General features: G+C 44.4%; 2 protein-coding genes across 2 annotated transcripts; one reads left to right on the top strand and one right to left on the bottom strand.

Moving 5' to 3' along the window:
- Positions 1-12,860: 12,860 nt before the first annotated feature.
- LOC120933636 (toll-like receptor 13) lies at positions 12,861-14,830 on the top strand. The gene has a single exon (XM_040346948.1). The coding sequence runs from the start codon at positions 12,880-12,882 to the stop codon at positions 14,749-14,751; it is 1,872 nt and encodes a 623-aa protein (XP_040202882.1). The 5' UTR covers positions 12,861-12,879; the 3' UTR covers positions 14,752-14,830.
- A 4,680-nt stretch (positions 14,831-19,510) lies between these two features.
- LOC120933635 (proteinase-activated receptor 1-like) lies at positions 19,511-22,827 on the bottom strand. Its single transcript, XM_040346947.1, has one exon. The coding sequence runs from the start codon at positions 22,803-22,805 to the stop codon at positions 21,870-21,872; it is 936 nt and encodes a 311-aa protein (XP_040202881.1). The 5' UTR covers positions 22,806-22,827; the 3' UTR covers positions 19,511-21,869.
- Positions 22,828-26,485: the final 3,658 nt, after the last annotated feature.

The raw sequence follows: 26,485 nt of genomic DNA, 5'->3' as shown, positions 1-26,485 counted from the left end.
GAGCGACAATTTTGAAAAAAAATCAATATTTTTTTACTTTTCGCTATAATAAATATCCCCCCCCCCCAAAAAAAAACAAAAAAAACGTTTTCCTCACTTTAGGCCGATACGTATTCTTCTACATATTTTTGATAAAAAATTGCAATAAGCATTTATGGATTGGTTTGTTATAGCCTCTACAAAATAGGGGATAGTTTTATGGCATTTTTATGAATGAATCATCTCTGAATTGCCAGAGTCGACAATTCATTAGGGCCGCAAAGCCGGTTTTAAATGCCTTTTTTTCTTTCAGAAATTACACTTTGTGCAGGGACAGTTCTATGTACGGGAAACATGTGCTTTTTCACATGCTGAATTTACACCCCCCCCCCTAGGTACGAAATTTAAAGTAATATTACACTTTTATTGTTTCACTTTTAGCATTATTAAATTCATTGCTCCTGAAAAAACGGACGTTTTTAAAACTTTTTTTTGCATTGATACATGTTTCCTGGGACAGGACCTGGGTCCCCAAACACTTTTTAGGACAATAAATTGCATATTAGCCTTTAAAATTAACACTTTAGATTTCTCCCATAGACTTTAACAGGGTGTTCCGCGGCTTTTCGAATTTGCCGCGAACACCCCTAATTGTTCGTTGTTCGCCGAACAGGCAAACAGGCAATGTTCAAGTCGAACATGAGTTCGACTCGAACTCGAAGCTCATCCCTAGTCACAACATGAACAGGAGCAATATTACTGGGGCAGCAGCTGCTGGATAAGTGGCTTACTGGAAATTCTGACAGGCTTGCGTAAGCTCTGAAGACCAGGGGCTAGTTGGAGCATACAGAGGTGTCTCCTACTCTGACCTTCCTTGCACCAGAACCTTTCCCTGACAGACATGGTTCCTCTCCCTACACTGTCCACTTGCAAAAGCATGCCAAACCCAGCAGGGCACTGATAATTACTATTTTTTTTAATCCACTTTATTTTTATCTTTTCTAATTTCATACATAAATATGCCTGTTCGGCATCCATTACATTTCAAATGACATACATTATACAACATTTTTATATTCCTATGACATTCCAATGTACGTCACTATATTTCTATATCCCACCCCCCCCCCCCTGTCTTCTGCACACTACATAGATAGTCTGTCCAACACCAGTTTTGGTGGTGCAACCCTCACGTCTCTTAACCAGGAATACCAAATCTCCTCAAATTTGCCCTCTGCTTTCCTTCGTTTGTAGGCCAGATGTTCTCTGCCCAGCAGGGAGTTGACATATGCAATCCATTGTTTCCCCGTGGGGACCCCGGGGGCCATCCAATAACGTGCTATGAGTTTTCTTGCCAAATACAACAATCTTGTTATCATATAATATTTTCCTTTTGTGTACTCTCCCGGGTCAATGGCCCCTAGCAGATATACTAGGGGGTCCAATGGAACTGGTATTGTGGAGCCCATACCATTTTAATTAAATTGGCTCTCCCTACCACTGATAGGGGGAGTTTGCACCAGCTGTCACATTTTTCTCTTTGTTTTGCCAGTAGTGGACCCAAGTTCAGCTGAAGATATTCAGCCGCATTCGGGGACACCACTACCCCCAGGTAACAAAATCTATTTGATATGGTGATCTGCTCTGCTCCTGCTGGAAGCTGCTCCCTCAATGGATCTATAGGCATTAATATTGATTTAGACCAGTTTATATTGAACCCAGAAAAGCTTCCAAATTCTCCTATTATCCCCATTGCTGTTTGCAGCGATGCTGTCGTATCGCCTAAATATATAAGTATATCATCTGCATATAAGGAGATTTTTTCTTCCCTCTGGCCTCTGCAGAACCCAGCCACCTCCGATGTGGTTCTAAGCAATATCGCCAACGGCTCAACTGCCAGGGCGAACAACAATGGGGACAACGGGCATCCCTGCCGGGTGCCTCTGTGTAGCTCAAATGGGCGGGAGAGGTTATTATTAACTCGGAGTCTGGCTCTTGGTTTTGAGTAAAGCACCTTTACCCATGTTATGAACCTGTCTCCTAATCCAAACCTAGTTAATATTTCAAAGAGGTAGGGCCACTCCACACTACCGAATGCTTTAGTGGCATCCAGTGACAGAATAGCCCTACCCCCCGTGTTATCCACCGGCACCTGTAAGTTCATATATAGTCTTCTTATATTATCGGCAGTTGACCGGTTAGGTATAAAGCCAGACTGATCTTGATGCACCAGCCTGTTTATAACCTGCGATAACCTTTTGGCCAGGATTTTCGCTAGAAGTTTGATATCCGTGTTTAGTAAGGGGATTGGGCGGTATGAATCTCGGGACAGCTTATCTTTACCTGGTTTAGGGAGTAATATAATTATAGCCTCCTGATAATTATTAACACTGCCCACACTTAAGATGGCCATTAAAGGTCACTCAGTGTTGCAGTGCCCAGTCAGACAACTGATTTGTTGGTGATTCCTACAGAGTCTGCAGAGGAATAATGTTACACTCAGCCTCTGCTCCATCTGCATAGAAGCATAGCACAACCTACAGGACCCTGCCTCAAAGTGTCTGCCACCCTTCTCTGCAAATCCCTCCACTAGCTTCCCATAACTCATAACCAGGGCTTTTTTCAGCAGGAACGCGGGGGAACGCGGGGGAACGCAGTTCCGGCACCTCTAGCTCTGAATGTATGTAATGGCAAGGGGTGCTGGGGTGTACTGGAGGGTCTATTAATGCTGGCTGCTGGGGGATCTATTGTTGCTGGAAGGGATCTAATTTTACAGGGGTAGTGTCTATTGTTGCTGGGGAGGTCAGTTGTCGCTGGTAGAGGATCTAGTGTTTCTGGAGGGCTCTTATACTCCTGGGAGACATCAACTGTTGAGGGAGGGGTCTATTGTTGCTGGCTGCAGGGGATCTATTTTACTTCCGATCATATACAAATTACTTGGCACCACAAATTGATACTTGGTTCTGAATCCATTACTGAGAGGTGGGTAGGGGGTGGAACCAAGGAATGGTGCCCGGAGGTGGTTAGGGAGTGGAACCAAGGAATAGTGCTCGGAGGTGGTTAGGGAGTGGAACCAAGGAATGGTGCCCGGAGGTGGTTAGGGAGGGGAACCAAGGAATAGTGCTCGGAGGTGGGTAGGGAGTGGAACCAAGGAATGGTGCTTGGAGGTGGGTAGGGAGTGGAACCAAGGAATGGTGCTTGGAGGTGGGTAGGGAGTGGAACCAAGGAATGGTGCTTGGAGGTTGGTAGGGAGTGGAACCAAGGAATGGTGCTTGGAGGTGGGTAGGGAGTGGAACCAAGGAATGGTGCTTGGAGGTGGGTAGGGAGTGGAACCAAGGAATGGTGCTCGGAGGTGGGTAGGGAGTGAAACCAAGGAATGGTGCTTGGAGGTGGGTAGAGGGTTGGAACCAATGAATGGTTCTCGGAGGTGGGTAGGGGGTGGACACAACAGGTGACACGGAAGTAGGGAGTTCCTGCACCTATTCTCCAAGAAAAAAAGCCCTGCTCATAACCCAACCTTTAAAACTCCAAATATTAACAACAACAAAGTCATCCACCCTCTGCCTCCAGTTACATTACCAATCCCACCTCGGGTTATCACTCCAACTGTTCTCTTCACAGTTTTCAAGACCTCCTACTTTCTAGCTCTCTTGTCTCCTCCTCCCATGCTCGTGTTAAGGATTTCTTCAGAGCCTCTCCATTCCTCTGGCACTCCCTGCCTCAAACTAATCTTCTCAGGAAATCCTATTGTGATTTCTGTGTTTAGGACTTGCTTTAGGTCCTGGCTTAACCACTTCAGCCCCAGAGGATTTGGCTGCCCAATGACCGGGGCCACTTTTTGCGATTCGGCACTGCGTCGCTTTAACTGACAATTGCGACGTGGCTCCCTAACAAAATTGGCGTCCTTTTTTTCCCACAAAAAGAGCTTTCTTTTGGTGGTATTTGATCACCTCTACGGTTTTTATTTTTTTGCGCTATAAACAAAAATTTCTAAAAAAGCGTCAATTTTGAAAAAAAAGCTATTTTTTTTACTTTTTGCTATAATAAATATCCCCCAAAAATATATAAAAAAACAATTTTTTCCTCAGTTTAGGCCGATGCGTATTCTTCTACATATTTTCAGTAAAAAATCGCAATAAGCGTTTATCGATTGGTTTGCGCAAAACTTATAGCGTCTACAAAATAGGGGATAGTTTCATGGCATTTTTATTAATATTTTTTTTTTTACCAGTAATGGCGGCGATTTTTATCATGACTGCGACATTATGGTGAACACATCGGATACTTTTGTCATTTTATACAGCGATCAGTGCTATAAAAATGCATTGATTACTGTGTAAATTACACTGGCAGGGAAGGGCTTAACCACTAGGGGGCGATGAAGGGGTTAAAGGGGTTATAAAGGTACATTTTTTTTTCCTAAATAGCTTCCTTTACCTTAGTGCAGTCCTCCTTCACTTACCTCATCCTTCGAATTTGCTTTTAAATGTCCTTATTTCTTCTGAGAAATCCTCACTTCCTATTCTTCTGTCTGTAACTCCACACAGTAATGCAAGGCTTTCTCCCTGGTGTGGAGCGTCATGCTCAACCCCTCCCTTGGACTACGGAGAGTCAGGACGTTCTCTACATTGCAGAAAGAAAAATGAGCTGTATGTTAGTGGGTGTCCTGACTCTCCCGTAGTCCATGGGAGGGGGCGAGCACGACACCAGGGAGAAAGCCTTGCATTACTGTGTGGAGTTACAGACAGAAGAACAGGAAGTGAGGATTTCTCAGAAGAAATAAGGACATTTTAAAAGCAAATTCGAAGGATGAGGTAAGTGAAGGAGGACTGCACTAAGGTAAAGGAAGCTATTTAGGGAAAAAAATTGTACCTTTACAACCCCTTTAAGTGTGTCCTAGGGAGTGATTCTAACTGTGTGGCGGCTGGGCTACATGTGACACGACACTGATCACTGCTCCCGATGACAGGCATCACAAGCATCCCCCCCGTTCTGCAGCTCCATGACACGATTGTGGGACACTGGCAGACAAATTGAGTCCGTGGGTCACAGAGCTCGCGGTAGTAGCGTGCACCAGGGGAGGGCTGGCAGCCTTAGGCCTGGGGGGCAAGTCCATTCATTGAACTGCCGAATAAGCTCACCATCCATGGCCCATCTGGTTTTTCAATGCAGCCTCATCAGTGCAGCCAACTCCAGTGCCCATCAATGCAGCCTGATCACTGGGACAGGTTACATGGGGTGTATGGGGGTCAGCTAGGGGTGTCAGGGTCTCTCACCTCAGCTGGTCCTTGCACGCCACAGCCTCCTGGGGGGTAATGCTCCTGGGGTCAAGTTGCAGCCAGCGCCCAGCCTTGCAGCTCTGCATCCCGACTCCCTGGCATGCCCTGCCTCTGCCTGCTTCCAAGAATCCAGTCCCACGGAGTTGTAGTTTTCTCTGTGCTGCTCTGTTTTCCACCCACCGGGAGCTTGAGTGTGGACTACAACTCCTGGAATGCAACAGCTAGTGGTCGGCCCGACTTCCAAGACCAGAATAAAAAATAAAATGGGAGCGGGCATTTTGAACATAAGTTAGGGCGGCCTGGGTGGCAATTGCCACCCTGCCCCCCAGCCCAGCCCTCCCCTGGCGTGCACGGTGCAACATTAAAAACAACGTATATATACGTTGCTTTGCGCAGTCATACCCTTCTGCCGACGTATATGTGCGTAAAACGGTCGGCAAGCAGTTAAGATTAGAGTTAAAGGAATATGTTTTTCAAAGCAGCTGAAATCATTTTTTTGTGGGAAGGCAAACCACCTGCATGGTGAAGAATTCTCTTCAACAGTATGATTGGTAGATGTTGGGTGACCATAGGGACAGAGAAGTCATATAACTATAAAGAGCACCAACTGTATAATCAGGAAGCAACAAAACAATTGGTCAATTAGATCAGGGATGCTGGAAAAGTCCCCACTTTGGTAAGAGTGATACAATCTATGGCAGGGTTTCTGAACCAGGGTTCTATGGAACCAGGGCTTTTTTTCAGCTGGAACTTGGTGGAACTCGGTTCCACCACCTCTGGCTCTGGCCCACTACTCTCTGCTCCCCACTATCACTTGTAAACACAGAAGTCCGGCTTCTGTGTCCACAAGTGACAGTTTGTCTCCCAATGGCTCCCACAGATATGATCTCCTGAGCGACTTCCACTGAGTGCAGGATGGGGAGAAGTGAGATGCAGTGAGATCCCGGCACCCCCACTGGATGATCTCCCTGAAAGTGAGGAGGCAGAGCCACCTAGAGTATGCAGGGAGGTACTAGAGCCAGCTGGGTGCTTCTGCGTAATACAGCAATAGTGTTGAGCAGAATACGCCATATTCGATTTCGCAATATATCACGAATATCTAGCCGAATATTCGAGAAATATTCGCTAAATTCGAATATTCGTGATATTTTATCGAAATGAAATGATTGCGAAATTTCGCTATTGCGAATGCGAACATAATTGCGAAATTTCGGTAGGAGCCCTCTGATTGGCTCAGAATATTCTTGATATTTTATCGAAATTTCGCAAAATATGAATGCGATATTTATTGCGGAATTTCGACAAATGCTGTAGGAGCACTCTGATTGGCTCAGAATATTCGTGATATTTTATCGAAATTTTGCAAAATGCGAATGCGATACTTATTGCGGAATTTCGACAAATGCTGTAGGAGCACTCTGATTGGCTCAGAATATTCGTGATATTTTATCGAAATTTCGCAAAATGCGAAATTTATTGCGGAATTTCGACAAATGCTGTAGGAGCACTCTGATTGGCTCTGATGCAAAAGAAGGGCGGAGAAAATAATCGCGCAATATTCCTATTGCCGAATATTCGCATTGCGAATATTCGGCAATATAAATTGATCGCTTCAGCTACTCGGCCCAAGGTCTCTAATCATACCAGCAATGCTTTTAGACGTCGATGGAGATCACTAGGATGTGATCTGTTTTAAAAATAAAATTGAAAAAATCGCTCTGATGCAGAAGAAGGGCGAAGAAAATAATCGCGCAATATTCCTATTGCCGAATAATCGCATTGCGATTTTTCGGCAATATAAAATGATCGCTTCAGCTACTCGGCCCAAGGTCTCTAATCATACCAGCAATGCTTTTAGACATCGATGGAGATCTCTAGGATGTGATCTGTTCTAAAAATAAAATTGAAAAAATTACGAATATTCGGAATAGCGAATATTGACCGCGAAATTCGAAATATTCGCGAATACTCGAATATGCCATATTCGAGCCGAATATTCGCAATACGAATATTCGTGAGCAACACTGTACAACAACACAAGTAAGACATGTGGAAGATGGTGGAGCTTTTAAGGAGGGAGGGAGAAGATGAGGGCAGTCAAAAGGGAGTTGCTTACAGATGTCAGAGCTAAAGAGGGATCAAAGTGAGATTTGGATGGGGGATGCAGAGGTAATCAGCTGTGGAAGAAGTCTGAACCCTGCACTCTGTGTAGAGAACCCCTGAACTCTGCACTCTGTATGCAGCGCACCTCTGAATTTTGCACCACTTGCCTAGCACCAACGCTGTATCATGGCCTAGACCAACAAGCCCCAGGCCTAGGGCAGCACTTTGCAGGGTGGCAGCACAAAAAGAGTCCCTGCCGGCTTTCACTACACAGTTAGGCAAATTAGTCTAGCACCCCCATAAAGCGGCCGCTCTGCTTCCGCCCGGAATTCCGCAACTGTGTATGTGTGTGTGTGTGTGTGTGTGTGTGTGGGGGGGGGGGGGGGTGCTTCTAATTTTGACCGTCCTATCATCCTGGAGCACAAACCTTCCTCACTGTGCTATGTTGGCATTGGCATGGTTATATTTTCTTAGTCCTCTCAATAAAATTATCAGAAATTTGTGCCTAAAGTACTAAAGTAGAACTATAATCAACACTTTTTTTCACTTTGAAAAGAGAAAAGGAGGGTTATAGCCCCTGTCAGTTTATTTTTACCATCCCTATCCAATTGCGGAGATTTCCCTTCACTTCCTGCCCCATAGCCAAACAGGAAGTGAGATAAAAACTATGCAAATTAAGGCAATCCATTGCCCACCCCCAGGGCCCTCATAACTAGTGTCCCCCCCCCCAAAAAAATCAGGACGGGTCTTAAAAAAACAGGGTGTGACCCTGACAGGAAGGGGTGGGTCATATTTAAATTAGGAGGTGCAGAAGTTTAGTCAGGCCTAGGGCAGCACAAAACTTAAATACACTACTGCCTAGCACCCCCCGAACTCTTCAAGTAGCGCACCTCTGAACTCTGCATTCTGTAATACTCCCCCCCAGAACTCTGCACTTTGTACATAATGCACTCCCGGTATAAGAACCTTCCACTGTTGGAGAAATTGTGTGCGTGGGGTGGAGGAGGGTTTTTGTAGATCATCTACTGTTGAGTTCCTGCACCTATTTTCTGAGAAAAAAAAGCCCTGCATTGAACCCTAGCTTACCTCCAAAGGTTGCTAGGGGTTCCTTGAGCAATGAGCAATTTCTGCTGCTCAGAAAAGTTCCTACGACACCATTTATCGTTTTAGCTATCTGTAAGGGGATAATTCTTCCTAATGACCACAAGTGTAATGCCCTGACTAATGGTCAGTCGTGCCTACACACCATCGGTTAAAAAAACGATCGTGTCAGAACGTAGTGACGTAAAACACAACAACGTGCTGAAAAAAAATTAAGTTCAATGCTTCCAAGCATGTGTCAACTTGATTCTGAGCATGCGTGGATTTTTAACCGATGGTCGTGCCTACTAACGATCGTTTTTTTTTTCCTATCGGTTAGGAATCCATCGGTTAAATTTAAAACAAGTAGGCTTTTTTTTAACCGATGGATAAATAACCGATGGCGCCCACACACAAACGGTTTGGACCGATGAAAACGGCTCATCAGACCGTTCTCATCGTTTTAACCGATCGTGTGTACGCGGCTTAAGGAGCATTCCTCTCTCTGACCAACACACTAATGTATCTTGAGTTGTAGATACAGTTATTTTTAGCAGAAGTTCCCTGAGCCTGGAAAGTTAAGGGTGTTTCTGTGTTGCAAAGATTGAGAAAGGCTGATCTATGTAGACATATAAATCTACAACAATCGATGCACTACAGGTCCAAGGCTTCTTTACACATCCTGCTGCCTTCATCAAATCCTAAAGCCTCGTACACAGGATCAGTCCATCCGATGAGAACGGTCCGAAGGACCGTTCTTCATCGGTTAACCGATGAAGCTGACTGATGGTCCGTCGCGCCTACACACCATCGGTTAATTAACCGACCCTGTCAGAAAGCGGTGATGCAAAACACAACGACGTGCTGAAAAAAACGAAGTTCAATGCTTCCAAGCATGCGTCGACTTGATTCTGAGCATGCGTGGATTTTTAACCGATGCTTTTGCATACTAACGATCAGTTTTGACCTATCGGTTAGGCGTCCATCGGTTCAATTTTAAAGCAAGTTCTCATTTTTTTGACCGAAGGTTAAAGCGGGAGTTCACCCTAAAAAAAAATGTTAACCTTAGATTGATGCTCATTTTGTCTAGGGGAATCGGCTAGTTTTTTTAAAATCGAAGCTGTACTTACCGTTTTAGAGAGCGATCTTCTCCGCCGCTTCCGGGTATGATTGACAGTCTTCCGACAGGCTTCCGACGGTCGCATCTATCGCGTCACGAGTAGCCGAAAGAAGCCGAATGTCGGTGCGGCTCTATACGGCGCCTGCGCACTGACGTTCGGCTACTTTCAGAAAATCGTGACGCGATGGATGCGACCGTCGGAAGCCTGTCGGAAGACTGTCAATTAAATAGGAACGCCCAGTCCCGCAGCCCATACCCGGAAGCGGCGGAGAAGATCGCTCTCTAAAACGGTAAGTACAGCTTTGATTTTAAAAAAACTAGCCGATTCCCCTAGACAAAATGAGCATCAATCTAAGGTTAAAAATTGTCATTTCCGGGTGAACCTCCACTTTAAATAACCTATGGGGCCTACACACGATCGGTTTGGACTGATGAAAGTGGTCCTTCAGACCGTTCTCCTCTAGCGATCCTATTGTGTGTACGAGGCCTAATACTTTTCCCCCAGAGTTAAAGTGGAGGTTCCCCCTAAAAAAAAATTCTAACAATACATTCAGAAGACTGATTACACTGCGGGTAGGCTGGGTTTTTTTTTTTTTCGTACATACCTCGTTATCGCCGTTTCATCCCTCGGCTTCCGGGTATGATTCTTGCTGGACCTAGTTGATTGACGTTCCTCCGACCGGCGCATACTGCGCGTCACGACTTTCCGAAAGAAGCCGAACGTCATTGCGCAGGCTCTATACGGCGCCAGCGCAGCGACGTTCGGCTTCTTTCGGAAAGTCGTGACGTCAAGTATGCGTCGGTCGGAGGAACGTCAATCAACTAGGAATGCCCAGCCCCACAAGAATCATACCCGGAAGCCGAGGGATGAAACGGCGATATCGAGGTATGTACGAAAAAAAAAAAAAAAAGACCAGCCTACCCGCAGTGTAATCAGTCTTCTGAATGTATTGTTAGAATTTTTTTTGAGGGGGAACCTCCACTTTAACCACTTGCTTACTGGGCACATATACCCCCTCCTGCCCAGGTGAAATTTCAGCTTTCGGCACTGCGTCGCTTTAACTAACAATTGCGCGGTCGTGCGACGTGGCTCCCAAACAAAATTGACGTCCTTTTTTCCTCACAAGTAGAGCTTTCTTTTGGTGGTATTTGATCGCCTGTGCGGTTTTTATTTTTTGCGCTATAAACAAAAAAGTGCAACAATTTTGAAAAAATACAATATTTTTTACTTCTTGCTATAATAAATATCCCAATTTAAAAAAAAAAACTATTTTTTTTCTCAGTTTAGGCCGATATGTATTCTTCTACATATTTTTGGTAAAAAAAAAAAAAAAAAAAAATCGCAATAAGCGACTGGTTTGCGCAAAAGTTATAGCGCTTACAAAATAGGGGACAGAATTATTATTTTTTATTATTAATTTTTTTACTAGAAATGGCGGCGATCTGCGATTTTTATTGGGACTGCGACGTTATGGCGGACACATCGGACACATTTTTGGCGCCATTCACATTTATACTGCGATCAGTGCTATAAATATGCACTAATTACAGTATAAATGTGACTGGCATTGAAGGGGTTAACACTAGGGGGTGAGGAAGGGGTTAAATATGTTTCCTATAAAGTGTTCTAACTGTAGGTGGAGGGGGGTGACTGGGGGGGAGGTGACCGATCTGTGTCTCTATGTACAAGAGACACAGATCGGTCTCCTGTCCAGAGACAGCACCGCTGTCTCTGTGTAAAACCGCAATGAGAGATGATCTCATATGTTTACATATGAGATCATCTCTCATTGGCTGCACAGATCGCATCGCAAACGGCCACTCTGATTGGCCGTTCGCGGCGATCTGTAATTGGCTGTGTCCAAGGGACACGGCCAACACAGATTTTCCCCGATGCGCGCTCTGGAGCGCGCGCGGGGACCGCCCAAAGGGGCGGACGTCAATTGACGTCCACTTGGATTTTGGGATCCGCGCTGTAGCCGTCGATTGACGGCTAGCGGTTCCCAAGTAGTTAAGATGCTCCCCTCACTTCTCTAATGCAGTGTTCCCTGTAAAAATTCGACTAGTTACCCATTTCTGGGTGTTAAAACGGTATTTCATTTGCCAAGCCTTTATTGATTAGACAATATAATCCCCCTGATAAATAAACGCTTCTGACAGTATCCACGTGACATTTAATCAGTATAGGTTATGTTTAAAGTGAGACTTGAATCTTCCTTTGAACATATTGTGGGTGTATTTCCTGTTCAGCGTTGCTTATTTTGCATAATTAGGAAAGGGAAGTATGCTCAGATAAATATATCTTGAACACGATTCAAGTCTTTATGTCAGCTAATTTTCACAGTAGGCTCTACATACCGACCACAAAAGTCATCATGAATATCTACAACTCGGTTTTCTCACAGCTTCTTTGCTTGATTTCTTCTTGTTCTTTTTGCCAATCTCTCCTAAGACAGAACTGTCAGGTTCTTGAAAAGAAATATTATTCACAGTTCCTGGATGTGAAGTTTGACAGTTGTGGGGGATTTGAGGAATTAAATTTTTCCATTGCAGTCCATTGTGACCAGGTGGAAAACCTTCACTTGGCGCTGAAAGACGCCCCACCGGAAACAGATTGGCTTTGCCTAACCGACTATAGTGGAGCGACCCTGGAAACTGGAGTCTTCTCTCGATTCACAAGACTGAATGCTCTCTACATAGTAACAAGGGATGTTGAACTCCAACCTGGTACCTTCAGCAGTCTTCCTCAACTTACCATTCTCTGGATCCAGGCAGAATCTATGTCTAAAAACATTACATTTCATGAGGATACTTTTTATGGATTAAATTCACTGCAAGAACTGAAAATATCTCATATACAGTTATCAGCATTCAACTCTTCACTATTCAACCATCTACATCTCTTGGACAATCTTATATTGGAAAATAACAACATCAGATATCTCTCTGAAGTAACAGCATCACTAGGAATATTCAAAAACCTTAAAAAAACTTTCCGTAATTGGCAATGATATTAATGAACTTAGAAAAGCTGATTGTCTTACTTCACAAAATCCTACAAGTTATGGGCAGTTGGTAGATTTCAACATCAGCCACCTTGACCTGAGCACCAGCCGATTAGCCATCACTGAACCTAAATCTCTCTGCAACTTTCCACATCTGGAGCGTTTTACTGCTGACAGAACTGGCATTGAAATTGAACAACTCTATAAATCAGGTATTAAGACAATCAAAACAATTTCATTACAATACTCTGGACTTGATATATTTAAAATCTGCGCTAGTGCTTCTCATTTTAAATCAGAGGAACTTCTTCTCATGTTTTCTTCCATGCGTAAAATTGACACTTTCGGAGGCTCCTGTAAAAACTTAAAGAAGTTAAATTTATCGGGCAATGACTTGAATAAGATTGGGGTAAAACGAATGCAACATTTATCTGATTTGCTGGAACTGGATTTATCATTTAATAACCTGGAAAGTTTAAAGCTTTGCAATAACGAATCTGTGCAGATGTGGAAGCTGGTTTACCTAAACGCATCTTTAAACTATTTACTTAGTCTACAAAAGGGACAGTTTGCATGCTTAAAAGAACTTAAGAGCTTATCCCTGGAGAGCAACAAAATTAATCACATCGCTGACTTTGCCTTTGATGGGTTGGATCAATTACAGATTTTGAATCTTCAACACAACAACCTATTCAGAATTGGCGAATATACATTTTCCAATTTGTTTTCGGTAAGAGATTTAAATTTATACGAAAATGTGGTAGAGACGTTTTATTCACAAGCATTTAGAAATGTCATTCTTGAAGATATAAAGGTGACCTATGATTTTAATATTGATTTGTCTTGGTGGAGTAATATACAAAGGTTCTTAAAAAATATCTCAGTAAAGACCAATATTTTACTCCTGACAAGTGACGTTTTAGATGTTTTTCCTTTTCTCGAGAGCTTACAAATAGATTCACCCAACATAGTCCTCAGTTGTGCTCCATTCTCTGAAGCTAAAGAGTTACGTTTGGAAAACGCCATATACTTTGAAAATACTGATGCAGAATGGAGCCCACTTGCCAGTTTTACAAAACTTGAAAAACTGTATTACTCTGGAAACCCACAGGACGTTTCTAATAGTAGTGCTCTTATCAACTCGTTGAAAGACGTACCATCATTAAAGTTCCTTTATTTGCACGATACTGATAAAACCATTAAATATAATCAGATAAACACCAATACAATCTTTCAAAGACTATCACAGCTCAAAGTTTTACATTTAAACAATTCTGGAATAGATCGCTTGGATTCCAAAGATGTTTTTAGTGATTTGCAGGATCTGGAATTTCTCATCATTGAAAATCAGAACATGCAAGAGGTTGAGTCCATCGTATTTGATTCAATGCCCAACTTGAAGTACATTTATTTTTTGCAGACGACTTTTCCCTGTAGTTGTAAGTTCAACGGATTTCTCTCATGGCTGGAATCTAACACACGTGTATCTGCCATTAATTTTTACCATCAAAAATGTCTCGTCAAGGATGTCAGGATGAATTTTATATTTTTCCTAAACAACAGTTGTCGGAGTGATTTGGATTTTATAATGTTTGTACTGAGTTTTTTTAGCACACTGTTGTTTATGTGCCTATCTCTTTTCCATGAAAGTATCCGGTGGTATATTCTCTACATAGTCTACACGGTTAAATGCTGGCTGAACCATAGGCTCCAGCACAAAGACGAGTATGAATATGATGTTTTTGTGTCTTACAACTCAAACGATGAGCTTTGGGTCACAGAGCAACTTCTTCCCAACCTGGAGCAGAATGGTCCTCCAAACTTCAAAGTGTGTATCCATAACCGGGATTTTGAGATCGGCAGAGACATTATGGAGAACATTATGGACAGTATCTATAACAGCAGATGGACGGTCTGTATTATTACCAATAATTACTTGCAGAGTAATTGGTGTTCCCTAGAAATGAGGATGGCAACGTTCAAGCTACTAACAGAGAGTAAGGATTCTTTGATTATGATATTCCTTGATAAGATCTCTAGAGAAGAGCTGCAGTATTACCATAGACTGACTAAGCTTTTGAATAAGAAGACCTATCTGGACTGGCCAGATCATGAGAATGGACAGCAACTATTTTGGGCAAGATTACGTAAAGTGATCGCTAAGTCTGGAAGAAAGCTCAAATGAAACATATTCATGTTTTAACTGTGCATTACAGGGGAATATTGGGCTTTAATAAACATTTCTGACTGTAGATGTTACAAAATGATGTCGTTATTATTGAAGTTTCAAATGATGTTGTTAAAAATGTGGCCCTTAAAACGAGAGGAAAGCGAGAAGGAAGGAAAAAGGTGCGAGGGGAGAAAGAAAGGGGGGACGAGAGGGAGAAAGGAAGGATGGAGAGAGAGATGGGAAGAGAAGTAGGGAGAAAATAAGAGAGAGGGATTAGGATGGGAGAGGGAGAAAAACTGTGGGTGGGGGGGGGGGGGGGAAAGTGAGAAAGCAGTGGAGAAAAAGGAGGAGAAAAGGTAAAAGAAAGGAGGTAGGAGAGAGAGAGAGAGAGAGAGAGAGAGAGAGAGAGAGAGAGGAAGGGAGGGAGGAAGAGGGGATGGACAGAGAAGGAGGGAGGGAATGGGATAATGGAAGAAGGAAGAGGGGTGGGGACAAATGGGGGAGAGAAGGAGGAGTAAAGAAGGAGAAAGAAGGTGAAATTAGAGAGGGAGGAAGGAGGAGAGAAACGGAGGGAGAGGGGCAAGAGGGAAGGAAAGAGGGAGGGGAGAAAAAGGAGAAGGAGAAAAGATAAAAAGAAGGAGGTAGGAGAGAGAGAGAGGAAGAGAGGGAGGAAGAGGGGGTGGACAGAGAGGGAGGGAAGGGGATAAAGGAAGAAGGAAGAGGGATGGGGATACATGGGGGAGACAGGGAGTGAGAGAAGGAGGAGGAAAGAAGGAGGAATTAGAGAGAGGGAGGAAGAAGGAGAGAAAAGGAGGACGAGAGGCAAGAGAGAAGGCAAGAGGGAGGGGAGAAAAAGTAGGGATGAAATCATAGGAGGAGAAATGAGAAGGGAGATTTGAGAGTGGGAGGGAGAGAGAGAGGGGGACAGAAAGATAGGGGAGGGCGGGTGAGAAAGAGAGAGAAATAAGGGGAAAGAAATGGGGGGGGGGAGGATCATCCCATTGTGGTGCAAACAGGCATAGCCTACATGCAAGCCTACTAATTTCAACCTCATCACAGGAAGCTGCATTAGGTGGACTTTAAATTAAACCAGAGTCTTGTTTTTTTAATGGTAAAAATAACAAATGTCTTATACTTACCTGCTCTGTGTTAAAGTTTTTCATAGAGCACCCCCGATCCTCCTCTTCTTGGGTCCCTCTTTGGTGCTCCTGGCCCCTCCCTCCTGTTCAGTGCCCCCACAGCAAGCAGCTTGCTATGGGGGCACCCGATCCGAGCGACAGCTCCCTGTGTCCATTCAGGCACTGAGCCATGGTCCTGCCCCTCCCCCTTTCTTTCCTCATTGGCTGACTGACTTTGATTGACAGCAGTGGGAGCCAATGGCGCCACTCTGCTCCCTCAGCCAATGAGGAGGGTTGTCCCGGGCAGCTGAGACACTCCTGCAACATTTCTGGATCTAGATGGGGCTCAGGTAAGTACAAGCATACCCCACTTTTAAGTACACAATGAGGTTTATTTACTAAAGCTGCAAAGTGCAAAATCAGGCTCACTTCTGCATAGAAACCAACAAGCTTCCAGGTTTTATTACCAAAGCTTAAATGAACAAGCTGGGGTTAGAAGCTCATTGGTTTCTGTGCAGAGGTGAGCCTGGCTTTGCACTTTCCAGCTTTAGTAAATAAACCCCATGGTGTACTTAAAAATGGGGTATGCCTGTATTAAGGGGGCTGGGGGTGATGCACACAGAATGCTTTTTATCTCAATGCATACAATGCATTTTACAACCACCTTAACTGACAGAGGACTAAGAGAAAACTGGATGTAATTATATTTGAGTCCTGCAACACTCATGTTTTAACCACTTCAATACCCGCCCATAGTCATTTGGCGTCCACAGAGGGGATCTCCCATCCTGGGTGGACGTCATATGACGTCCTGGGCTTTGTGGGGGGATATCTGAATGATGCCTGCAGCTAGAGGCATCATTCAGATATCATTCGTTAGTGCCGGTGATTCTGTGCAACATAAGAATGATCATAGCGGCGGTTCCGCAGCTTCATTGTTCTTATAGGCGGCGGGAGGGGACATCCCCCCTCCCGCCTCCATCTGGTGCTTCTCCGGGCTCTCCCGTGCCATCGGAGGCCCGGAGAAAGAATCATCCGGTGCAGGCAGGAAGCATAGAGATGACTGGTGACCAGATGGTCCCCAGTCATCTCTATGACCGTCGGAGGCCCGGGCGCGATGTGATGACGTCACGCCCGGGTACCCGTAAGTAAACTAAGTAAGTAAGCAACACTAATCAATTTTTTTCACCGATCTCATGCTTTCCAGCCTGGAGGAGAGATGCAGGGTCTTATTGACCCCGCATCTCTCCATAAAGAGGACCTGTCACACACATTTCTTATTACAAGGGCTGTTTACATTCCTTGTAATACGAATAAAAGTTAAAAAAAAATTAAAGAAAAAGTGTAAAAAAATAAATAAGTAAAAAAATATATAAAAGAATAAAAAAAAAAATTAAAAGACCCCTGTCCCCGGTAGCTCGCGCACAGAAGTGAACACACACGTAAGTCCCACCGACATATGTAAACGCCGTTTAAACCACATATGTGAGGTATCGCCGCGTGCGTTAGAGTGCCAGCAACAATTGGCGACTTCAATAGGATTCTTTCACTATTCTCTTGTTCTGAATGGTTGTATTGTGATTGTTATCAGTTGCATTCCATTATACCATTGTTAGTGTACATTTTGTAAATTTATGTAATAAAATATATATTTTTTATACTTCCACGAGCCTCAAAGTCCGATTTTGCCCACTCTTCTTGAAGGGGTACTGTTCTATATTCTTATCATTACGGATGCGGCCAATGTGAGTGCTTTCCTTGTGTATCTTGTCCTCCTTCCCTCTCCCTCTTTCCTTTGTCTTTTCCTTTCTGATCATCCCTAGTTTTGTGTTTTTCCTTCCCTTCCCATCCCCCTCCTTCTTTTGTTTTCTGCCAGCAACAATTATAGCACTAGATATCCTCTGTAAATCTAAACTGATAACCTGTAAAAAAAATTCAAAGCGTTGCCTATGGAGATTTTTAAGTACCAAAGTTTGGCGCCATTCCATGAGTGTGCACAATTTTAATGCATGACATGTTAGGTATCTATTTACTTGGTGTAACATAATCGTTCATATTTTACAAAAAAATTGGGCTAACTTTACTGTTTTGTTATTTTTTTTAATTCATGAAACAATTGTTTTCCAAAAAAAGGTGTTTGAAAAATTATTGCGCAAATACCGTGCAAGATAAAACGTTGCAATGATCGTCGTTTTATTCCCTAGGGTGTCTGCTAAAAAAACATATATAATGTTTGGGGGTTCTGAGTAATTTTCTAGCAAAAGAATGATGATTTGTACATGTAGGAGAGAAGTGCCAGAATAGGCCCGGTATTGAGGTGGGTATAAAAGCCCCATATTGAAGTGGTTAATAGGAGGCCATGAAATACTGTATAAGATAATCCCAGTTATTTATTGCAATGACTATGTAAGATGAGTTACCACAGATCATAAGTTATGCCACATCTCAAAAAACACATCCGAAATAGTGACAAAGATTCTTTCAGTAATGTAGTGCATATTCTATCTTCATGCATCACTTCCTCCTCACTGGCCATTGTGGTTATACTTTGTATATAGAGATGAATGGTTGTCTTCTAATTTCTTCTGCCTACTTGGTCTATCCTGAAATAAATGCCTATAATTATACTTTACTTTTTTTTTGTAATTGTGGTTTTTATTAGTTCCAAAAATAAAACAACAAGAAACCAGAGAGAAACAATAAAAGGTACAAACGGATACATCACAGGGTGTATATCAAATAAACAATAACAAAGTATAAAAGAGATCAAAGCTTATAAACAGTTATCCATAGTGCAATATCAAAACTTTTCCAGCACACTATTAGGTAGATTCACAAAGAGTTAGGCCGGCTTATCAGTAGATAAGCCGGCCTAACTCTGAATCTACGCCGGCGTTTGTTTAAGCGTATGCTCAAACAGAGATACGCTTAAACAAAGCTAAGATAGGACGGCTTGCGCCGTTCTATCTTAGCTTGCAAATTTTTTGGATGGCCGCTAGGTGGCGCTTCCATTGCGGCAGGCGTACATTATGTAAATGAGCTTTTACGCCGATTCCCGAACGTACGCGAGCCCGCCGCAGTCGATTAACGTCGTTTCCGTAAGGCCTTAGGCGGCCTAAAGTTATTCCACCTATGAGGTGGAATAACAATGTTAAAGTATGGCCGCCGTTCCCGCCGCGAGGTTCGAACTTTTTACGTCGTTTGCGCAAGTCGTCCGCGAATCGGGAGTTACATCGTTTACGTCCGCGTCAAAATCAATAGGCCCGTACGGCGTACTTAGCCGCAATGCGTCCTGGGAAATGTAGGCGCCCGGCGCATGCGCAGTAAGTTAAAACGTAAAAAAACGTGAGGTCAAGCCTCATTAGCATTAAACACGCCCCCCCCAACCCATTTGAATTAGGCGCCCTTACGCCCGCCGTGTTTACACTACGCCGCCCTAAGTAAGGAGGTAAGTGCTTTCTGAATCATGTACTTTCCTCTCTTACTTAAGGCGGCGTAGTGTAAACACGCTAGGCTACGCCGACCTATTTTTAGGCGCCCCTACCTGAATCTACCCATTAGTATAGAGTACATTAAAGTGGCTGTAAACCACTTTACAACCACTTTAACCTACAGGTAAGCCTAGATTAAGGATTACCTGTAGGTGCAGCAAATATCTCCCAAACCTAAAAGGTTTAGGAGATATTTGCAGAAATGACAGACGCCGATGTCTACGGCGCAGGTGCACTGAAATGCCGTTTTTGTCAATGGCATTATCGGGGTTAATGCTGTGATTTTGCGAATGAGCCGGTACCTACTGGTCCCGCGCGCATGTGCGGGAGTGATGTCGTTGCCGCTCCGGCCAATCACAGCGCCGGAGCAGGGATAACAGGAAGAAGTACACAAAACGAAAACAAACTCCTGCGCACGGGTGAATTGTCCAAAGTTATTCAATATTCCACATGGAACACACCAACAGTGTCAAAAGCCGGTAACAAAGGCCTTGCTGCCTTTCGTGGACGGGGAATGTCCTAGTAGAAAACGACAATTACCGTAGAGTCCAGAATAAGAAAAAGCAGAAAGTTCAATGGGCATAGGCTGGACTGGCATAATTGATGCAGTGGTCGACTGGGCCGTATCGCCAGGTGTAGCAACTGTCTGAATCGCAACACTAGATGTAGCAACAGTAGAACTTGCGGACAAGTTAGCCTAGCTGTGCGTCCCAAGGGAGTTTAGCGGCAGGCAAAAGTAGGGGTAATCCAGTGGGTACGATCAGGATCATCATAGAATAAACACAGGGCCTTGAAAAATTATTCAACAGACCCTCTGGCTGGGTCATCTGTGGAGAGACTAAAAGCCCAAGACTGGGGATCCCCCGCAACCATGTAATAATCAGGCTGACCCGCTGCGCTTCAGAACCAGAGTGTTGTTTAAGGTTAAATTATAGCATACAACAATTTTTAAGGTTAGAAAACACATGGGGGTCACCAGAAAAATGATCAGGAGGGTTAACTTTGGGCACTGGCCCCTGCGTTACTGCTGAAGGTGCGTTTACACGCAAAGACAAGTTCTGGACTTGGGTGTCAGTTTGCACATATTTCCTCAGCAAACAAACGGGCCTTTGCAGAATCCATCTTGATGGAAAATTTTGTTAAAGGCTTGTGATAATGTCACAAATGTCATGTCTACCTCAATGCAAGTGGTCAGACACTATAGCTAGCTACTGTGTGCTTTACCTATAGCAGCCCCCCTTTCCTTAAGACAAGCAGGGTTGTTGGTACTTGGTTGTCTCCAGGACTTATACACAATGCCTGACCACCACACTAGGGCACGCGAACAGAGCAAACAACAGACTACTTGCAGTTTAGCAGACAGATAGTGTGGTTCTAAGACGGTCCAGGTAATAAGGCAGGCTGAGTTCAGGGAATAGTCCAATATCCGATCCGGGTCATACACAGGGAAATCCAACAGCAAAGCAAGGCAGACAAACGGGAGGCTAGAACAGGAACAATGCAGATAACTTTCTCTATCACAAGCAAGTGATAGAGTGTTCAGTTGGCTTATATCAGGTGACTGACCAGATCAATCACCTTACAGGTGAACACAGACAGGTGAAAAGCAACAGCAAACACCTGGGTGCTGGAATAAGGAACAGTGGCACTAAGTGATCATGACACCTCCTATATTTCTCATCTAGGATAGCTCCTATTTCCTCTTCCCATTTCCCCAAATATGGTGGATATTTTAGGTTCTGCTTGCTTTATCTGTATTTTAAATATTTAAGATATACTTTGCTTTAGACACAGAAGGGAGCAGAACAATTCCTCTATTAACTTTATATTACCTTTTCCCCGCAATGGCTGTGGTAGTGATTGTGTAAAGTGCTGCAATTGTTTGTACCTCCATCTGTCCAGTGGCATACTTCCCCAATTTTGTGAAATTTCAGCAAACGTGCAAATTCTATTCCCTTTTACCACATCCTGTAACAATATTTCCTCTTTTTTTTTTTTGCCCATCTAAAAAGCCTCTTTCCCTGGCTAAAAATAATTTGTGTCCAATAAAGAAATTAAAGGTGTATTATGTTCCCAATGGTATAGTCTACCAAGACCATCCCATCAGTCGTGGCCCATCCATTAGGGGCACCTGGGTGCCGCTTCCTCTCTCCTCGCCACCCCCTAATTGCATAATGAATAGATTCATGCATACGATGAGTCTATACACGGCCACCCCCTATTCATGCGTTCAGCCCCTTTTAGGGCACCGGGTGCCTGATTTACAGTGGCTGGGCTTATTTGTTTTTGAAGCACCTGATTATAACCATAGGCTCTAATAGGCTTCAAAACAGGGTGGGCTTGGGTCACAGAGAGTGCAACCGGAGCCCACCTAGGTGTGTTACAACAGCGAATGAACATTCGCTGTTGAAACTTTTGTGTTGACTTTTTCCATCGGAAAATCCGGCCGTGTGTACGGGGAATGTGGTGAAAGCTGAAAATTGGTCTGGGCATTGAGGGGTATACGTGCCCAGTAGGTAAATGGTTAAAAAGAGCTTTCAGTTGTCTGTTCGTTGTTTATAGGGATCTGTTTTGGCTTTAAAGGAGGGCGATGACCTTTCTTATAACGCATCAAGCTGTAGACGTATCTCTGACACTGGGAGGATCCTAAATAATAGATAAGAGGATCCAGACAACAGTTTATGCTGCTGATACTGGCACAGAGGATGTAGGTATAATGCAGAGAGCCTTCCGAATACGCATACACTTTCACATAGTGGATAAAATAGAGGACATTGGTGGGGCCAAAGCAAAGGACAAACACACTCAGCACAACCACGCATAGACGAATAGCTCGCAATCTCTTATGGGTACGATCAAATTTTGATCTGCTGAGACTGCAGATGGTTCCAATGTAACAAAAAGTTGTAATGAATAATGGCAAGAAAAAGAAAAGTGAGATAAGAGTGGTAAAATAGTAAAAATAATAACCACGACGAACATAAACGTTCTTATTATCATGACACGTTGTGATATTTAGCATACGAACTGATTGTTTATATATGAGAAGGGGCACAGTGCTGGCCAATGAGATGACCCAGATGACACCACACACCAGCCAGGCTCGGGTCACTGTGCGCCAGGAGATAGACTGCACCGGGTAAACTACGGCCAGGAACCGGTCAACGCTGATACTTGTCATGAGCAGGATGGAGCAGTACATGTTACAGTAGTATGCTGCCGTGACAAAGCGACACATTCCTTCTCCAATGAGCCAGTTATTTTCTAAAAATCGGTAGACAATTTGAAAGGGCAGGACGCTAACAAAGAGGACATCTGCAGTGGCGAGGTTGAGCATGTAGACCACTGCCGGCTTCCTGACCTTCATCTTCACCAGGAATATGATGATTGCCATGATATTGAGAGGAAGAGCCACGAGGAACACAACCGTATAGATCAGCGGGGTAAGCATGTTTACCATCCAATTTTTTTTTGGAGGTTTCCACACTGGAAGATAAAAACATAACATTTCTATCAATAACTAAACTGGATAACATGTATCTTTTTTTATTTTTTTAAATTAAAATAAGTATTACAAGAGCAACACATACTGCATAGAAAAAACAAACATTTGAAAATGTGCAATCAGGGGGGCATGTCCGGACGACCATCTTGATGGCTTCATCTATCTGAGCTACGTCTGTATAGAGAGCTTCTGTGGTACACAGCAACACAGGGAGCAGCTTAGAAAAATAACTTATTTCACATGTAGATAGGCATGTAATCAGGATATCTTTCCCTTCCCCTCCTAGGAATTCTGCTTGGGTCTCTATTCTATTACTTACAGTGCCTTGAAAGAAGTATTCCTACCCCTTGACATTTTCCACATGTTGTCATGTTACAACCAAAAACGTAAATGTATTTTATTGGGATTTTATGTGCTAGACCAGGGGTCTCCAAACTGCGGCCCCAGGGCCAGATGTGGCCCTTTGCTTGCCTTTATCCGGCCCTTGGGGCACTATCCCTCCCACTGATACGAGACCCTATTCTGCCATCTGACACCGACAATGGAGTACCATTTCTCCCACTGACACCTAGGGATGAGCCGAACATACCCGGGTTCGGTTCGCACCAGAACGTTCGAACAGACCGCGGGTTCGCGCGAACATTTAGAACCCCATTGAATTCTATGGGACTCGAACGTTCGAATTCAAAAACGATCATTTTAAAGACCAATCTTTAATTTAATGTTGGAAAACGTCGTTCAGAACACGGGTCTTGCCCCAGGGAACATGTATCAATGGAAAAAAAAGTTTTAAAAACGGTCGTTTTTTCTGGAGCAGCGATTTTAATGATGCTTAAAGTGAAAAAAAAATTGAAAAATTCCTTTATATATCACACCTGCTGGGTGTCTATAGTAGTAGTGGCACGTGTTCAGGGCTGGTGCAAGGATTTTTGACACCCTAGGCGAAACCTTATTTTGCCGCCACCTTGGCTCCTCCCCTGACCCCACCCCCTTTGTGCTTGCCCTGACCTTTTTAATGGCTGCTCAAAAACAAAATAAAAATACCTTAAAAGTTGCTGCTTTCTCCATAAACCAAACTTCTCCTGCAATCCTCACTTCCAGCACCATGCCATCCTGCTCCCAGCAATCCTCACTTCCAGCACCCTGCCATTCCTGCTCCCAGCAATCCTCACTTCCAGCACCCTGCCATTCCTGCTCCCAGCAATCCTCACTTCCAGCACCATGCCATCCTGCTCCCAGCAATCCCAGCAATCCTCACTGTGTCTCTATCTATCTCTCTCTCTAACTGTCTGACTGATCTTCTCTTTAACAAAGCCGGAACACACTACACGAGGCCACCTTGCAGGCTGCCTTTTATAGTGTGGGGCGTGTACTAATCCCCCTGAGCCATAATTGGCCAAAGCCACCCTGGCTTTGGCCAATTATGGCTCTTCGTTTTTTGCGCACTGTGATTGACCAAGCATGCAGGACATACAGCATGCTTGGCCAATCATCAGCGCTCAACGCCGCAGTGAATTATGGGGCGTTTTTCACTCGAATTTGGCGCGAACGACCCGTTTTGTTCGAATTTCATCGAACGACCAATGTTCGAGTCGAACATACGTTCGTTTCGAACACGAAGCTCATCCCTACTGACACCACTAATGAGGCACTATTCCTCCCTATGATACCAGCAATGAGGCACTATTCCTCCCCCTAATACCAGATGTTTACTCCCACTGATGCCAGGAAAATTTCCACTCCCGCTGGCCAAAGTCCGGCCCTCCAAGTGTCTGAAGGACAATAAACTGGCCCTTTGTTTAGAATGTTTGGAGACCCCTGTGCTAGTCCAACACAAAGTGGCACATCATTGTGAAGTGGAAGGAAAATGAAAAATGGTCTTCAACATTTTTTTACAAATAAATATGTGAAAAGTGTGGGGGGCACATTTGTATTCAGTGCTCTTTACTCTGATACCCCTAACCTAAAATCTAGTGGAACCAATTGCCTTCAGAAGTCACCTAATTAGTAAATAGAGGGACTGAAAATGATCCCTTGAAGACTGCTGCTGAGTGTTATCCACCATGTCCATGCTGACACAATCCTCCTTCTCCTCTTCTTTCTGTGTGTTTGGCGGGACCGCAGAAATACTATTTGGATAAAGGGGGCCTTGAGAGGTAAGGAAGTCCTCCTCTTCTTCCTGCTGTTCTGCCTCAAGTGCCCTGTCCATTATTCCACGAAGCGTGTGCTCCGAGCCTCCAGCAGGAAGACAAGAGGGACAGTATCACTGATGCATGCATTATAACTGCTCGCCATCCTCGTGGCCTCATTAAATGGTGACAGGACAGTCCTGCATCCTTGATCAGTAGCCACTGGTGTGGTGAAAAGAAGCCAAGCTCTCCTGACCCTGTCCTTGGGCTATACTCACACAGGTACTATTGATGGTCCTCTGCTGTGTGTGCATCCGCTGCAGCATTGCCATCGTTAAGTTCCACATGGTGGGCATGTCACAAATGAGGCGGTTGGTGGGCAGGTTGCATTCCCTTTCAATGTCAGCTAGCCGAGCACTGGCATTGTATGACCGGCAGAAATGACCACAGACTTTTCTGGCCTGCCTCAGGAGATCCTGTAAGCCTGGGTACCTGCTCAAGAACTGCTGCACCACCAAATTCAGAATGTGTGCCAAACATGGAACATGGGTCAAGTGTCCCTGTCGGAGGGCGGAGAGAAGGTTGGTGCCATTGTCGCATACAACCATTCCTAGCTGAAGGTGCTGTGGCATTAACCACCTCTGAGCCTGCCCCTGCAGAGCTGACAGAATCTCTGCCCCAGTGTGGCACCTGTCCCCAAAGCAGACCAACTCAAGCACTGAATAACATCTTTTAGCCTGAGTGCTTACGTTGCCCCTTGAATGCTTACAGATCACTGCTGGTTCAGAGGACAAATCTGCAGAAGAGGCCATAGAGAAGAAGAAGAGAAGGGGGTGGAGCACTGTTCCATGCCATCAAACACAGCCACTGTGCCATCAATTCGCACCACTGTGCCATGCCATCAAATGCAGTCACTATGCCATCAAACGCAGCCACTGTGTCATCAATTGTCACCACTGTGCCATGCCATAAACCGCAGCCACTGTGCCATCAATTCGCACGACTGTGCCATGCCATCAAACGCAGCCACTGTGCCATGCCATCATCAAACGCAGCCACTGTGCCATGCCATCAAACGCAGTCACTGTGCCATGCCATCAAACGCAGTCACTGTGCCATGCCATCAAACGCAGCCACTGTGCCATCAATTGTCACCACTGTGCCATGCCATCAAACGCAGCCACTGTGCCATGCCATCAAACGCAGCCACTGTGCCATGCCATCAAACAGAGCCACTGTGCCATCAATTGTCACCACTGTGCCAATTGTCACCACTGTGCCCTTTAATTGTCGCCACTGTGCCCATTGTCGCTACTGTGCCCGTTGATGTCACTGTGCCTGTGCCCTTTAATTGTCGCCACAGTGCCCATTCATGTCGCTGTGCCAATTGTCCCCACTGTACCCATTGTGCCTTTTGTTGCCACTGTGCCCATTCATGTTACTGTGCCCATTGATGTTACTGTGCCATTCGTCGCCGCTGTGCCCTGTAAAATGCCCCTTCCCCCC

The sequence above is a fragment of the Rana temporaria genome, chromosome 3 (genome assembly GCF_905171775.1).
Source record: "Rana temporaria chromosome 3, aRanTem1.1, whole genome shotgun sequence".
Taxonomy (NCBI): Eukaryota; Metazoa; Chordata; class Amphibia; order Anura; family Ranidae; genus Rana; species Rana temporaria.
Note: the sequence above shows the minus strand (reverse complement) of the source record. Positions and strands in the feature narration are given on the sequence as shown.